The following is a 16,264-nucleotide window of genomic DNA, read 5'->3' on the forward strand; positions in this document are numbered from 1 at the left end:
CTTCTGCTTCTCCCCTGGATTCCAGCCACCCCACACTGTCTTCAGGTTCCTCCAAGGACCTGCTCTGTCCCACTTCATACTTTTTTCCAGACGCTGTTTTCTTCAGCTGGGAACACAACCCAGGCCTCATGAAACCAGACTCCACTATATCTCAGCTCAAGGTCCTTCCTCCAGGAAGCCCTCCCTGGCTTCCACCAGCAGCGGCCAGGCCAGAACCCTTTGAGGCCCTTGCACTCCCATTTCCTCTGCCTAGCTTTGCTCACAGCTGTCAATACTGTTTTTTTTTTATTTGCTGAACCTGTTCTCCTCCCGTAAAAAAAAAAAAACAACTTAAAAAAAAACCCCACCGGAAACCCCAACACTTTAAGCTCCATAGGAGCAGCCCAACTTTTTCTCGTTCCTAGCAAGTCCTGGCAGATAGTAGATGCTCAGTAAATATTTATTGACTGTATCTGTGTCGAAGCAACAGCACAAGGAGCATTATCACCTGAAAGTAAATTATCCCATAAAAACTCAGTCACCCTGAGCGGAACTGGGGGCCAATAAAAAAATCACAGGAAACGATCCTATCTGACGCCTTCACTCACTAGGTCCTTGGTGGGGGAGGGGGGGTGTCTCGAATTCTAACGCTGTTCCTGTTTTATTTGGTATGGCTGGTGTGTGTGTGTGTGCGTGTGATGGAAACCACACATCAGGCGGGGGAGGGAAGGAGGTGGGGAAGCAGGAGAGGCGTGGCTGGTGTCACAGCAGAGCTCCCACTCCCCTGGCCCCAACTCTTCTCCCTCTGCTGCTGCCTGTGCATTAAACAGCTCTGGGGCAATATGGCAAGATGGTTAGCGTTGCAGATGCCTCCCTTCCCAACCAGCCTGTCTGGGCTCAAAGCTTGGGTTTGCCACTTACTGTCCGCATAATCCTGACAAATCACTCTGCCTGGCAGGGCCTCAGCCTCCCCCACTGCAAAATGGGCATAACGCTCCCATTGGCCTCATGGGGTTCTTGTGAGGAATTATACAGGTTAATTCATGTTGTTGCTAAGAACACAGCCTTAGGAAGCCCCACGGCTGTGAAGGCCTGTTAATTCTTACCGTGTCTCTAGGCCTCAGTTTCTTTACCTCTAAGGTGAGGATCAATAACCTGGTTATTGTGCTGCTCAAAGAGGTTTCCAGAAAATGCCAAGATGCTTCACACACAGGACATTGGGAACCTCCGGGCCAGAAGTGCCCTGGAGTCAGACCGATCCTGTGTCTGGGTCCCAATTCCGCTACCTGCCAGCTGTGTGACCTTGGGCAAGTCACTTCACCTCTCTGAGCCTCAGTTTCTCCATCTGCAGAGGGCAGATTCACGGGACTATGCACCTCCTCCTGTTTCTACGTCAGCTCTGGAAGTCAGCCGGCTGGGTTCTGACCCTGGAAAAGCCCTTCAACCCCTCTGCGCCTTGTTTCTGCCTTCGTGAAAGGGGAGTGGGACGAGTCAGGATCCAGTGGGGACGTAGCAAAGGGGCTGGGCAGTCTCCGGGCTCCCCTGGTGGTTATGATTACTGGTGCCGTGGCCGTCGTTATTGTTACAGCAGGATTGGAAAACGGGGCGGAGGGGCAGGACACAAAGACGCCCGGGGCTTCTGGGGGGGGCAGCACCGGCCCCCCGCGCAGCCGATGGGGGCGGCGGGTCGGCTGCCCCCACCCTGCGTGCCCGGCCGCGCGGCGGGAGGGAGGAGGGAGGGAGGCGGGAGGGAGGCGGGAGGGAGGCAGCGCGGGCGGACGGGGCGGGGCGGGGCGGCCGCATCCCCGTGACGCGCGGGCCAACCAGGCGGCGTTGCGGCCCCGGCTCCTCCGCCGCCTCCCGCCTGCGCCGCCGCCAGCCGGGCCGTCCGCCGCCCGCCGCCCCCCGCCGCCGGCCGCATGGCGCTCCGGGGCTTCTGCAGCGCCGATGGCTCCGATCCCCTCTGGGTACGTGCTCTGCGGCCGCCGGGACGCTGCGGGGAGGGCGGCCCGGGAGCCCCCAATCGCCGCGGCCCCCAGCTCTGCAGCCAGCCCGGGGGTCCCGCTCCCACCCCACCCCATCCCATCCCCCGCCGCAGCCGCCCCCCGGGGGTGCAACTGATGGGGGAAAACTTGGGGGGCCCAAGTCCAGGGAAGCGGGGCGGTGGTGGTGCATGTGCCCAGCCTGGTGGTTGGAGGCGGGGAAGGTGAGGGGCCAGAGCCTGGGGGAGGGGGCTGGAAAGAGAGGTTCTTGTTGCTTTGGAGTCCCTTCCCCGTTAAAAATAACCCGCCCGGGAACGGGACGCCAGAGATGGGGACAGGAAGGGGGGCTGACTCTGTTTAAGTTCTGCCATCTCTTGTGTGGGTTGGTGGGCCCCCCCCCACCTTTCGCCAGGAACACCCCATTGCCAAAGGGGCTGAACTGGGGAGGGCTCAGGTTGTGGAGAGGGCGCTCCCCAGGGGCTGAAGTCTGCTCCCTTCCCAGTTTTGCATCCAGGTTACTCTGCTGTGGTTACATATCTTTGTCATCTTTTACTTTCTTTCTGCTTGATCACGATGGGGAGAGTTTGGGGGAAAAGGAGGAGAATTAGGGAAGTTGGAAGGACAGCCAGGAAAGAAGGTAGGGCTGCTCGCCCCTGCCATGCCTGCCTGGCTCATGGGTCAGGTGTGGGGTGCAGCTGACGACGCCGAGGACCCTAGTGTCTGTGGGCGTGCCAGGCCCCCACTGGAAATTAGGTGCTCTCCGGGGGACCCGCCTTGGGTTTTACCCCGGCAAGTTTTCATCTGAATGGGCAGCGCTGAGCCCGGCAGGTCTCGCTAGTCCACTTCCTGTGGCTTAATCCCCAGCGTCTTGGGCATTAGCTTCCCTCTAATGCGATTTGCCCCTTTGTTCCAGGAGGGCACGCTGGTATCATGCCATCTTGATTATGGGTGAACACCAGAGGCAAATCTGGATCTGATAGTTTTTCCACTTTTGTTTACGAATCAGGAGAGAGCAACCTGTCTGGCTCTTCGGAGCTGGTGATCAGCAGCCCCAGATACCTTCTTGTCTTGTTTCGTGGTCCTCTCCTGGCGGCAGGCTGAGTTCAGAGGGTTGGAAAGTGATCCGTGAGGGCCCCAGGGAAAGGCTTTATTTTGGGGGGGGGGGCGGTATCCTTTGGTAGAACACCCAAACACACCTTGGTATGTGTCACATTTTCAGGCCAGTGGGATCGGAGAAGTTACTCCAGGGCTGGAAACAGTACGGATGCTTTGCATTCAGGGTCTCGTGATTCGAGGGCAGAAAATTTGCAAAGTCGACTCGAGTTAGCAGACAGAAGAAAACCTGTGGCGTCCAGGTGCCCCGCGCCAGGTGTAACAGCAGCAAGATGATTTCTGCAGCATCCACGTGGGCATCTGGCCTAGTGTGGCTGTGAATTCTGGAGTATTTACTTGTTTCTTTTCTTCTAAATTGCAGAGGGGAAAAAAATAGTCAACCATAAATTAAATTCTGCGTCAGGATATATTTTATTGATGGCAACTGGCAGTTGATGGCTAGTGAGGTTTTCTAAAGCCAAGTGTTTCTGGGGGTGTCCTCTGTTTATTTAGCTTAAGCAGCTCATCCTGGTAAAGCCTTGCAAGGACTTTTTGATACAGAAATTGCCAGGTGGTTCGGTTGCCTTGGGCATGACCTTCACCTCTGCCAGGCCCTGCCTCTCTCCCCAGTCTTTGGCCTTTCAGACTGAGCTCTGCCCCTCCTCAGTCTGGATTCCTGGAGTCACCAGACTTGCCCGATGCCCCAGTTTGTGGAGGTGGCCTGAAACCGGAGTTTGAGAGTGCCCAGCTGGGGCATGCGAGCTTCCTGGCAGCCAGAGAAACCAGCTGGAATAGAACGCACGTACCTCCTGCGTTTTCCAGGATGGCACGTGCAAGGCCCAGAGAGACTGGCCTCCCAGCCCACTGGATGACTGGGCGACCTTGGGCAAGCCACTTTGCCTCTCTGTGCCTCAGTTTCCTGATCTGTAAAATGGGGGCAGGGACCAAAAATGTCCCAACCTGCTCTAGTTGTTGGGAAGAGTAAATGAGTTCATCTGTGTAAACATCTCAGGCTGTGCCCCGCGCAAACGCTGGTTATTATTATTCGTTCCGAAGATGGACTTGTGTGTTTCAAGTCGCTTGACCTTCCTTTGGGCCCACTTTTTCTTTCGCTGGTGGGGATGGGATTGGGCCACCCATCCCCTCATGCCAGCTCCTCCCTGACCGAGGGCGTGTGCTTAGATGTCAAGGTGACTGGCCCACATGACCCTCTTATCGTAAGAGCTTTGTTTCTGGGCCATTGCCTGCTGTTGGGCCCCAGGAAAAGTCCAGAAAAACCAGAACGTGGAAACGGCCCGAGATGAGGGTTCCACTGACTTCCTTCCTTGCTGCAGGCAAATGCTCTGGGATGAGAAAGGAGAAAGCTGGTCATCTAGATGGAAAATAGGGGCTGCCCTTTTCCACTGGGCCTGCTAGGAGGAGCTGTTTTGTGGCTGATGTTTGAATGATGGTTGGGAAAATGGGCCTGGGCCTCCCGTTGCAAGTTAATTTTTAAAAAATGGATACTAATAGGTTGTATGTTCTGGGGAGAAAAATTGGAAAAATGTCGAAAAGTAGAGAAAACAAATCGGTCAGCAGGGTGGCGTGGTGGCTCAGGGCGAGTGCTTGCATCCCCTGGGGTCAAATCCTGACTCTGCTTAGGCGAGTTACTTCCCACCTCCATGCCTCAGTTTTCCCACGTGGAAAACGGGGGTGCTAACACGGCACTGAGCGAATAGCAGTCGTAGGGTGGGGAGGAACAAAGGCGTGAATCATTGGCAAGTGCTTAGAAGGCTGCTGCTTGGTATACAGTTGGCATTCAGTAAATGCTTATCGGTCTTGGAGTCAGTCTTTTTCCTGCCTCAGTGGCTCCCCTTGGCTTTGCATCAGACTATGAAGAGCCAATTTTTTGTCCATCTTCCAAATACCCTATTGGTTTTCAGACCCATCTCTTTGCCTTTCTCCATCTTCCTCTCTTCTTCCCCTTTTTGTCCGTGCCCCACCCCCCCAGCCTCCCCCTCTCTCCCTTGTGCATCATTAGAGCCAAAAGGGGTCCTGGAGCTCGGGCTGGGGGGGTCCTCCTGTCCACTCGCCCCACTTCAGGCATGTGGAGTCTCGGGCCCAGAATGGCAGTGGGACAAGGGAACAAGGTAAATGGCTCCGGGAGGAGGCAAGGGGAGCCTTTGAGAGGACTGGGCAGATCCGGGGCTCCAGGCTTGCCCTTTGGCCATGCAGAAGGAGGCCGTGGCCGGTCCGTTTGTCTGTGTCCTCCCTCCCTCAGCTGGACCAGCTCCGTCGGTGATGTTCTTGGAGGTGCCTCACTTCTGGAACGCGGTGGTGGGCCCACCTTCTAGGAACTGATCCCTCCCCCTGGGTTTCTCACGGGTGTCTCCGACTTACCGTGTCCCGAAAGGAGCTTGGGACCCTCCTCCCTGAGCCCTCCCCATCTCAGTTAATGGCAGCCCCGTTCTCACAGAGGCAAACCCCCAGCATCCTTGACTCCCCTCTCTCCCTCCCATCCCACGTCTGATCTGTCAGCAAATCCTGTTGCCCGTTCCTTCGAGATGTTTCCAGATCTGCCTGCTTCTTGCAGCCTCCCCTCCTACGGCTCTGGCTGGAGCCACCACAGGCTCCCTCCTGGGTTTGAACACTCCCTCCTCCCTGCTCCCTCTGTCCATCCTTGACCCCTACAGTCTAGTCTCAATCCGGCAGCCAGAGGATCTTCCTAAGACGCAGTTCAGATCTTGTCTCCCTTCTGCTTAAAACCCTGCTGTGGCTCCCCACTGCCCTCCAGGGAACAGCCGAAGGGCTTAGAGAGGCCTCTGAGGCTCTGGCTTCATCACCTCTCTGACCTGCTTGCTCAGATGTCACCTCAGGTCGCCCTGACTCCCTGCCACTTCCTTGGGCTCCCAGTCCGTCCCTGCTGCCCCTCCCCTGGCACTTACCGCCTTCTAATACAACAGATATTTGACTTGTTTACTCCCTGCCTCAGTTTCTGCCTGTGGAAAGGTCATTGTCACCGGGGCAGTGGTTTTGGCCTGTCTCTGTTTTCATGGCTGGAATCCCAGCACCTGGAACATAGTAGATGCTTAGTAAATGTTTGTTGACTGCATGAGTGATCTGCAGCACTGGAATGACTTTCGAGCTGGGTCGAAGCCTTTCCGGAGATCTCTAAGGATGAAATAGTCACTCACCTGTCTGGGAGGGGTCCTCAGGTGGACCAGCCCTCCAGCTTCCACATTTGATTGCTTATATTTTATCTTGCAAGTGTCAGACCGAGTCTTGTCTGTCTCTCTTTTCCCAGAACCCTGCACACAGTGGGCTCAATTAATATTTGAATTTTTTTTTAAAAGATTGACACCTGAGCTAATAACTTGCCAATCCTTTTTTTTTTTTTTCTTTTTCTCCCCAAATCCCCCCAGTAGGTAGTTGTATATTATTAGTTGTGGGTCTTTCTAGTTGTGGTATGTGGGACGCTGCCTCAGCGTGGCCTGATGAGCGGTGCCATGTCCCCACCCAGGATCTGAACCTGCGAAACCCTGGGCCACTGAAGTGGAGCGTGTGAACTTAACCACTCGGGTGGCCCCAACATTTGAATTTGAATGTTTCAGGTACGGGTTCCAAACAGAGGGTTAGATCTGGCCCACCAGTGTGCTAGTTTGCCTTTTTTAAAATTATGAATTACTGTAATTGCTAATATTTATTGATTGGTAGATTTCACAGAAAAATCTGGATTTCTGATCTCTCCTGAAAAATTAGATCTGATAGCACGAGGGCCTGCCTTTGGCCGTGCTAGTGGTCAGCTGGGGCTGCCCCCTCCAGAATGGGCCTCCTCACTCCAGTTTGCCACAGTCCCCACTCCTCCCTATTGCACCTTCAATTCTGAGGCCCAGTGTCTGTTGCCTTTTTTCGCTCTGCTTTCTCACCTTGTTTGTGTCCCTCACTGATGGAACCTCCCTGGCACCTGTAGGTATCTGAGTTGGCATCCCCTGCTTTGAGCCCAGCCTTCTGGTGAAGTGACTGGGGCCCATCTGAATCACTAGTTTGATGCTGGAAAGACCCTGGCTCCAGCACGAGCCCGGTTGGCAGGAGAGGGAGGATAAACTAATTATCAATGCCCGAGGAGTTGGAAGCAAGCATCTCATTTGCGTGTCAGCTCCAGATTTTCCTGGTGGGATAAGGTTGGGGTTTCATCAGGTCTTAGAGGCCCGTCACACAGCCCTTGGCGTGGAGGAAGCTGGAGAAGAAGTTCTGGGCAAGACTTTGGCCCACGTCCTCGTGTTTCCCTGGGAGTTGGAGGCTGTTCGACTTCTCGTGTTTGGCTTGTTGGGGTTGCCTTGGAGAAGCTTAATGAGATGTCAGGGGGTTAAACCCCAGTGAGCCACAGAAGGACCTTGCGGGCTGCTTCCAGGCTGTTCTGCTGAGGGTGCCTTTTTCTCCCCTGATCCCTTCTGGTTGGCATGCGTGGGACCCTTTGGTTGCAGGGGGACAACGCCCATCTTTTGAGGTCGGCTTTGAAGCGCTGCTCTTTCATTTTAGACGGCCCCGGGGTAGGTGGACAATTATAACATCCAGATTCTGCTCAGATGTCTCCTCGGTTTAATTGTGGGGTGCACCTCCTGGGGCAGCTTGCCAAGTTCTGGAAAAAGGGTCTAGATGACTGGGGAGGATGGCTCTAGGCGGGCATCCCAGACCCGTAGGTAGTAATTGAGGTTTTATAGGGCTTTCTCCTCCCTTTCCGTGAGCTGTCTCTCTGAGAACCTCAGTTTACCCTCTCTTGGCCTCTTAGGGAAGTCCTTGTTTGGGGATGCCCTCCTCTTCAGAAAGCATTTATCAAGTGCCTGTTTTCCAGGACAGGACTTCAGTATGGTCCTTGAAACACTGGATTCCATCTCTTGTTCTTCCCACAACCGTTTCTCACTCGTTCATTTATTCAGCCTTATTCACTGAGTGTTCACCACATGTGGCCAGTGTTCTAGACGCTGGGAATACAGCCGTGAATAGAAAGACGAGGCTCGTGCTCTCATGGAGCTTTCACTGGGGGTGACCCACATGAATTTGAGTAGTGGCAAGTGCCTCAAAGACATAAACTGGGACCAATTGTGGGGATGCAGGCTATGATGGAGCGATGTCCAGGGAAGGCCTTTTGGAGGGCGTGACACTGGAACTGTGACCGGAATGATAAAGTGGGCTGTGCAAAGGACTGGGGCAAGAGAGAGTCCCAGGTAGCGGCAACAGCAAGTGCAAAGGCCCTGGGGTGCTTGCTGTGGTCAAAGTATCACCGAGTTTAACTCAAAGGACTGCAGAGCCCATCTCATAAAAATCTTCCCTGGGGACCAGCCCGGGGGCGTAGCAGTTAAGTTCACACACTCCACTTTGGCAGCCTGGGGTTCGTGGGTTCGGATCCTGGGCGCGAACCTATACACTGCTCACCAAAGTCATGCTGTGATGGCATCCTACATACAAAATAGAGGAAGGTTGGCACAGATGTTAGCTCAGGGCTGATCTTCCTCAGCAAAAAAAAAAAACAAAAAAACCCCAAAACCAAAAACAAACAAAAATCTTCCCAGGAGCATTCTGCAAAAATGCATAAAAGACTAGTAAATGGCTTGTGGGGATAATAAGGGCCTGGAAATTCCCAGGAGCACGCTAACCCCAGCTTGTCAAGGAAATGGAGGAATACTTGCTCCCCGATAGAGCTTCTGATCCATTTATATTGGAAAGAGTCTCAGGTTTTTAAGATTAAATTTTTTTTTTTTTTACGAGTCTTAGCTGTTTCTGATCATCAGCTGAAGCCCCTCAGGGTCAGACCCGGGGGGGGGGGGGGGGGGGGTTTCTCCGTTCTCCAGCTGCCCATGATTCCCTCCAAGGGCTTTCTCCAGCCCTGAAGGTGCTTGCTTGCGTGATCAAGATGACTTTCTATAGATTGCTAGAAAACTCTTCTTTTAAAACTAGATGTTACTGAGTTGATCTGGCTGATTGCATGAGAAAGATCTGGGGTGATAATTTTTTTGGTTTGCGCTGTTCCTTTTCAAAAGGCGAATAGTCTAGAAGAACATAAAGGGAAAGTAAAACTTTTAGGACTTCCCCTCCCCGCGCTCGGTGCCCAGAAGTAGCCATTGCTGCTAGTTTCTCGGGTGTCCTTCTAGAAAAATTTCAACCATATGCAAATAGGTGTGAAGGGGTGGGTGGGAGACAGTGGCTTATGTCTCTCTTTTTTCTCCCCAAGTGGGTTCATACGCTAAATAATGTTCTGTATCTTGCTCCCTTCGCTTAAAAACGTGTTGCTTTTCTGTCCATGTTGACTCCACGCAAATCGAAAGAAAAAGGAAATGACACTTCTTTACAAACCACAGGTGGTTCTGTTCCGTGACTGTGTCGTGTAGCCCGCCACTCCCCTCTTGGGCGCTGTCGGGGTTGGTTCCAGATTTTTTGGAATGGTCCACAGGGCCTTCTGGAACTTTCCCGGGCCCTCATCTTTGCGCGTGTATGCTGATGGATGTAAATGGCTAAGTGCCATATAGCCCTCCGTAAGAAATTGCTGGGTTGATGGATATGTGTGTTTTGAAATTGGATGCTTCTAATTATCAGCTGGCTGCCATAGTTTATACTTCTCCGATGGACCCACGAGCATTTATTAAGCGCCTGTTGTGTGAGAGCACTGAGCAAGCTGGGCATTGCCCGGGCTCATGTTGCTTCCTGTGTATGAAAGGGTTTCGTCGAGCTGAGTTAACCCTGACATTCCAGGGGCTCAGTCTGCAGAGTGGCTGGTTTTCTTCCCGTTTTAAAAAGGTCTATTAAAACTTACACGTTCTTTGACTTCTCTGTGGTTTAGAAAAGTCCTTTTACATCAATAATTTAGCAACATGTAAAAGTTTTGCTCCTAATCCCACCATGCTAATGCAACTCACATTTAACTTTTTTACATGTAAACCTTCTGGTTTAATTCTGGAGTTTTCTGATTGCCAGAGTCACACTCCTTGTGACAAAACGGCAGAGAGATATTTAAATAGAGCGTTAACATGCTTCTCTCTTGAGCTAACCAATAACCAAGATATTTTTCCATTCCTTCCTCTGGAATCGTGGAAATACTATAAACGTAAATAATATGGTAAAAATAAAATGGGTGGTTATAATCATTACTCTGTTTTATTTTATTTAACGTACATGTCAATACATGGAATCTCACTAATTCTTTATAGTAGTTTAATATTTCAAGTTATAGATTTGCTGTAGTTCAGCCATTTCTCTGTTAATAGGGGACATTAATGCAGTTGCTTGCATTCATTTCCCATGGTTTTTTTTCTGCTTTTTCTCCCCAAATCCCCCCCAGTACATAGTTGTATATTTTAGTTGTGGGTCCCTCTGGTTGTGGCATGTGGGACGCCGCCTCAGCGTGGCCTGATGAGCGGTGCCACGTCCGTGCCCAGGATCCAAACCGATGAAACCCTGGGCCGCCGAAGCCTAGGGGACGAACTTAACCGCTTGGCCATGGGACCGCCCCTCATTTCTCATTTTTAGTTCCTGTAAATAATGCTCCAATAAACATCCTTGTACATGGGTAAAAATTATGTAAATTTTTTTAATGGGTTTTGGGGCCGGCCCGATGGTGCAGCGGTTAAGCGCACACGTTCCGCTTCGGCGGCCAGGGGTTCGCCTGTTTGCATCCTGGGTGCGGACATGGCACCGCTTGGCAAAAGCCATGCTGTGGTAGGTGTCCCACATATAAAGTAGAGGAAGATGGGCATGGACGTCAACTCAAGGCCAGTCTTCCTCGGAAAAAAGAGGAGGATTGGCAGCAGATGTTAGCTCAGAGCTAATCTTCCTCAAAAAACAACAACAAAAAAAGGTTTTGGCTGGTTCTTTTCCAGGAAGGTTGTAGCAGGTCCACTCTCAGCAACAGTGAATGGGAATCTCCGTGTCCCTGATTCCTTCTCAGCCCTGGACGTGGCTGAATTTTGTTCCCTCAATGATAAAAAATATCTTATTTTCGTCTGTACTTCCCTTACAGTTACCCGCCGAGCATCCCGCAGTGCAGTGCCTGGTGATCTGTGTGTCCTTTTCTGTGCGTGTCTTTCCGGGTCTTTTTTTGCACTTCTTTCTCCGGGGGTTTTGTCTTTCTCCTGTCAGTTTGCAGGAGCTCTTGGTCTCTGGGGAATCTTGCCCTTTGTGTGTCTTGTGTGTTGCAGATATCTGTCGTAGGCTGTCGTCTGTCTGTCTGTCATCTGTGTGTGAACATCCACTTCTAGTCCAGGCTTGTGTGTAGTTTTGCGAGGCGGCACGCGTGGAGCGCATACCATTTTCGCTCCTATGTTTTTCATTGGCTGATGTAAGAATTTCCCCATATTCCTGCATAACTTTTAAAATTACGCCTTTAAATCTCCCAGCAGTTGTTCCTTGTATCGGCGGACTATAATTTCACGTAATTATCACCTGTGGTTTGACATTTCCATGGCTGGTTTCCCCCTTCTTTTTTTTCTCTTTTAAAGAAAGCATTGTAATGAATATCCTATGAATAGTGCCCGTCCACTTATTTCCGTAGCAGCTCCAAAGAAAGCCAGAGATGCAAAGACTAGGGTCAGGAGGCCCTCATTCGGGAGCCTGGGTTTGAAAATTGGTCCTGCCGCTTCCCAGCGTGCGACCTTGGGCCTGGCCCTGACCTTCTGGGAACCTCGGTTTCCTCATCTGCAAAGTGGGGGTCATGATCATGCTGTGTGTCTTCGAAGCGAGAGGGATAAAAGAGGCAGGATGTAGAGGATGCTTAGTGGATGTCGGCAGACACTAGCCACGATAACGGAGGAGGCGGCTGGGCAGCCAGGGCCGGTGGTGGACAGCCGAGCCTGTGATGTGGTGTTCCTCTTCCGGTCTGTCATCATCCTGCAGCCCCCGGGGCCAGGCAGGCCTTGGCAGAGTCAGGATGGAGCCCAGCCCCAGAGATTCAGACACCCGTCCCTGGCATCTGGGACCGTTCAGGCTAATCCCCCCAGTGTTTAGGGTGTGTGTAGGGTGCCTGGGTCTGCATGAGGCATGCCGGGCGTTGGGCGTCAGCTCTGAAATTGGGCTGATGTGGGGGAAGTTCATTCTGCGGCTTTTCTTTGTAGGTTAGGATTAAGAAAAGTTGCTTAACTCCCTAAATCCACGGTGGGCTGGAACACCCCTGAGAGCTGCTGACACTCACGTACTTGCGAAGTGCCAGGTTTTCTGTTAGTATAAGCGTGTTAGTGACTGAGTTACCTAAAGGGACTTTTGTCTCTTACTCATGCTTTCTTTGTCTGAGCTTATAAGTGAGACGGTATAAAATGAAACAGTGCAGAAACGAGTTTAGTGAAATGTGGAAATCCTCCACAATCACATACTTCTAGGGCTCATCTCTTATTGGCAGATGGGGGTTTTAATTTTCAGTCCCTTTTCTCCGCGTATCCTGCTTTTAAAAACAAGAATGGGATCCTGTGGAAACATATTTTTTGTTTTCATTTACCAGGGCATCTGGGGTAGGACCCATTTTTAATTAACACATATTTACGGCAAGATGAAATGTCAAGATGAAGCTGATTAAGTCGTTTGCTAATAACTGTTCCCTCTCGAGGTGGTTGGTCACAGGTTTGTTATTTTTTATTTATTTATCTTTTTGAGGAAGATTGGCCCTGAGCTAACATCTGCTGCCAATCCTCCTCTTTTTGCTGAGGAAGACTGGCCCTGAGCTAACATCCGTTCCCATCTTCCTCTACTTTATATGTGGGATGCCTACCACAGTGTGGCGTGCTAAGTGGTAACATGTCCACATCTGGGATCCGAACTGGCAAAGCCCAGGCAGCTGAAGTGGAACGTGCACGGTTAACCGCTGCACCACCGGCCCGGCCCCCACAGCCTTGTTATTTAACCTCTGTGGACGAGGAGATGCTGGGGAAAATGTGACGCCAGGCTTGAGTGGGTGGGCACTTCTTGGACCCTCTTAGATGCCCCTGGAAGGAGACGAAAGTTCTGGGGGTCAGTCCCCTAGGCTCATGAGTTGTGCTTATAGGACACAGCTCTCACCTGTTGGTCCCGTGGCCTGGCCCCTTTCGGGTGACAGTCTCTGAGGGTCTCCTGAAATCCTCGCCCTGGGCTTGACCACCTCTGGCTGCGAGGGAGGCAGGGAAAGCCAGCATTTCATTTTATGCTTCTTTAGTGGGAGACACTGTGAGAGAAAGGAGGTGGCAGAGGCTGTTGAGTAAGCCAGCCAGTAGTGCCTGCCACCTTCTTATTAATACTTTTCCTTATGTCATGTCACTTTTTTTTTTTTTTGTGCAGAGGAAGATTCACTCTAAGCTAACATCTGTTTCTAGTCTTCCTCCCTTTTCTTCTTTTCCCCCCAACAAAGCCCATTACATAGTTGGGTATAGTTGTAAATTCTTCCAGTTCTTCTATGTGAGCTGCCACCACAGCATGGCTACTGATAGATGGGTGGCGTGGTTCTGTGCCCAGGACCTGCTCCTGGGCCACTGCTGAAACAGAGCATGCCAAACTTTAACCACTAGGCCATCAAGGCTGGCTCATCAATTCACTTTTTTTTTTTAACCTAAATAAATTTATCCCAAAGGAAGTTTCATATGACTTTGGAATATCTTATGAAGTCACAGGTTGCTGATATTTATGTATTTACCTAATAGTTAGCTATTTAGTATGTCACTACTGAAATGAAAAAAATACGACATTCTGCAAACTGGCCAGCTCAGTGGTCCTCACTTCCGGGCGGTTTTGCCCCCAGGGGACATTTGTCAATGTCTGGAAGTGCTTTTGGTTGTCACCGCTGGAAGGGAGGTGCTCCTGGCATCCAGTGGGTAGAGGCCAGGGACGCTGCTAACGTCCCGCGGTGCCTGGGGAAGGCCTGTAAGAGCAGTTATGGGGGCCCGAGTGTCAGTAGCGCTGAGGCTGGGAACACTTCTAGACTCGGTCCGCACGTTGCTGAGTTTGGTAAACCCTCTCATTTGCTTGTCACTCTGTTGTCCCCCGGGTGACCGTGTATCGCTGACACTTCACATCTGGAGCCCGCTCGTCGGTTTCAGGCCCGTTCCCGCAGATGCCATCAGATCCCCAGAACGGCTCTGAACTGGAATTCAAGATAACTGCCGCTCCTTGAACGCCTTCTAGAAATTAGGGAGGAAGATGCTGAGAGCTCCTGAAGCCGATGAAGTCGCAGTCATCCCCCTTCTGCCGGGCAGACCCTATCCATCCGAGGGCGTGTTTCGGAAAGAACACTGTGCTGGCGCGGAGGCTTGCTCTCCGGGGCCAGGCGGAAACCATGGCCTCCTGGTGACCGTGTGCTTTGGGAAAGGGCTGTTGTTTGTTGAGTGGGAGGTTTTACTGCCTTTTCTCTGCCTGGGTTTGGCAAAAACAACCTGGCATGGGAAAGGAATGGGGGAGACAGGCAGGTGGGGAGTGTCAGATGCGTCTGCTGGAGTTTTCAGGTGGCTTGACAATTACCCTCGTCCCCCCAGTGAAGTCAATCAGGTGGTTGTGGTGCTGGAGTGAGGAGGTGGGGCCAGTTACTGCCTCCCGCCTGGGGTTAGCTTGGCTTAGAAGCAAGGACATTTTTCATCTTTCCTTCTTGATTCTGGAAACTTAGAAAAAAGCCTCTGACCGTCCCTTCATGGGCAGCTAGATTGGAACAAAGGCCGGGCCGTGCATAGCACTTTTTACTGAATCCAGGAGGCTGGCATTGCGACATCCCGTCCCAATGTCAGCGATGCTGTGCTGCGAAACGCGGCCAGCAGAGATTGTAGGATGCGCTGGTGGTGAGACGCAGACCCGTGTCAGAGATGGGAAGATGGGAGGCAGCACGGATCTGAGGACTGAGGCGGCACGATCAGAACTTCCCGTCCCTCCTCCCCTCCCCCTGTCTTCTGTGTATTTGTCCTTTTATGGTTGTGGGTCCTGTGCTGAGTGCTGGGAACACGTACGTGGCGAGGGACACACGCAGCCTCCTTGTCTCATGAGGCCACGGCTGTAAAGATGCTTAGAGGAACGCAGCAGCACGGGGAGCCTGGGTAGCCCCTTTTGAGATCCTCGTTCTGTTGTTCGCCAGCTGTGTGACCTTGGATAAGTGACTCCACCTCTCTGTGCCTCCCTTTTCTCATGTGCAAAATGGGGGTCATGGTAGTGCTTACTTCATAGAGTTGTGAAATTAAATGAGTTGATGAACATGCTCATACTATGACTGTTCAGCCCTGTCATCATTACCTTACTGTGCCTGGTCATGATGATTATTGGTATCTTTATCAGTCCCCATTCTGGTCCGAAGTGAAAGCCGAGGACCCAAGAGGAAGCCGAGATAGAAAGTCCTGGACGGTCGTGTAGTTCCAGGTTGGCCCCGAGGTAGCCGCGGTTAACTTCTGGTCCTCTGGGTCGCACGGCCTCCTTGGCTCAGATCAGGAAGCCTTTTTCTTCTGTGCCTCAGTTTCCGCATCTGTGAAACGGAGAATAGTCAGAGTACCTGCCTCCTGCTAGTTTTGTCTTAGGGATTGGATGTGGCCTGCGAAGGGCTGCGATCTGTGCCTGGGGCCTTTTAAGGATGCGCTGTGACGGGGTCTAAACTTCTCCATGGAAAAGAGGTGCCTCCCTCCCCCTGCCGCCTTGAGCACCGTCTGTTCCCTGGACCCCGATGGCAGCTCTTAGGCCGTCCCAGTGCCCGATGGTGCCATGGCGTCTTGGCTCTCGTTCTTGGTCTGCTTGCACACGTCGGGTACAGATCTCGCCAGAGAGCCTGAGCCCCGGGTGGCCAGCCTGCCCCGCTTGCTCATGGCCTCTCCGGGGCTGGAGGTGGCCCCCACTGTGGTCCATGATGCAGGGGTCATCTTCAGCGGGGTCCCGTGCCCCCGTGTGCCGAGCCCTGGCCTGCCTGGGAGCCGCTGGCTTCCGCCGTGACGGCCCAGTGCGTGCGGAGCGCTCCTTTGCTGGCTTGTCTGAGTTATTTCCTTTGGCCTCCTGCCCGGGGCTGGGATCCTGGGGTCACCGGCGGGACGGAGTCACTGGCTTTTCCATGTTTTTCTCCTTTGCTCTTCAGGTCGATTATTCACCCCTTCTTTGTTTGTTGAACAAGTATTTAACAGGCACCTACTGTATGCAGATGAATTAGAAGGACGTGGTCCATGGACTCTTCTGAATGCTTTTATGGATGCTGATGAGTCTGTCCCCATAAGAGCCTGTGGGGTTACTCCCATCTCGCGGATGGCGAATGGTGGCAGAGATGTCCC

General features: G+C 52.3%; 1 protein-coding gene across 1 annotated transcript in view; it reads left to right on the top strand.

Annotated features, from left to right (window-relative positions):
• Positions 1–1,812: 1,812 nt before the first annotated feature.
• Positions 1,813–16,264, top strand: part of ABCC1 (ATP binding cassette subfamily C member 1) — a 126,145-nt gene continuing 111,693 nt past the window's right edge. The window contains exon 1 of the mRNA XM_046668550.1: positions 1,813–1,946. Coding sequence (XP_046524506.1) covers positions 1,899–1,946 — 48 coding nt within the window. The 5' untranslated portion in view covers positions 1,813–1,898. The remainder of the gene's footprint in view (positions 1,947–16,264) is intronic.

The sequence above is a fragment of the Equus quagga genome, chromosome 7 (assembly GCF_021613505.1).
Source record: "Equus quagga isolate Etosha38 chromosome 7, UCLA_HA_Equagga_1.0, whole genome shotgun sequence".
Lineage (NCBI taxonomy): Eukaryota > Metazoa > Chordata > Mammalia > Perissodactyla > Equidae > Equus > Equus quagga.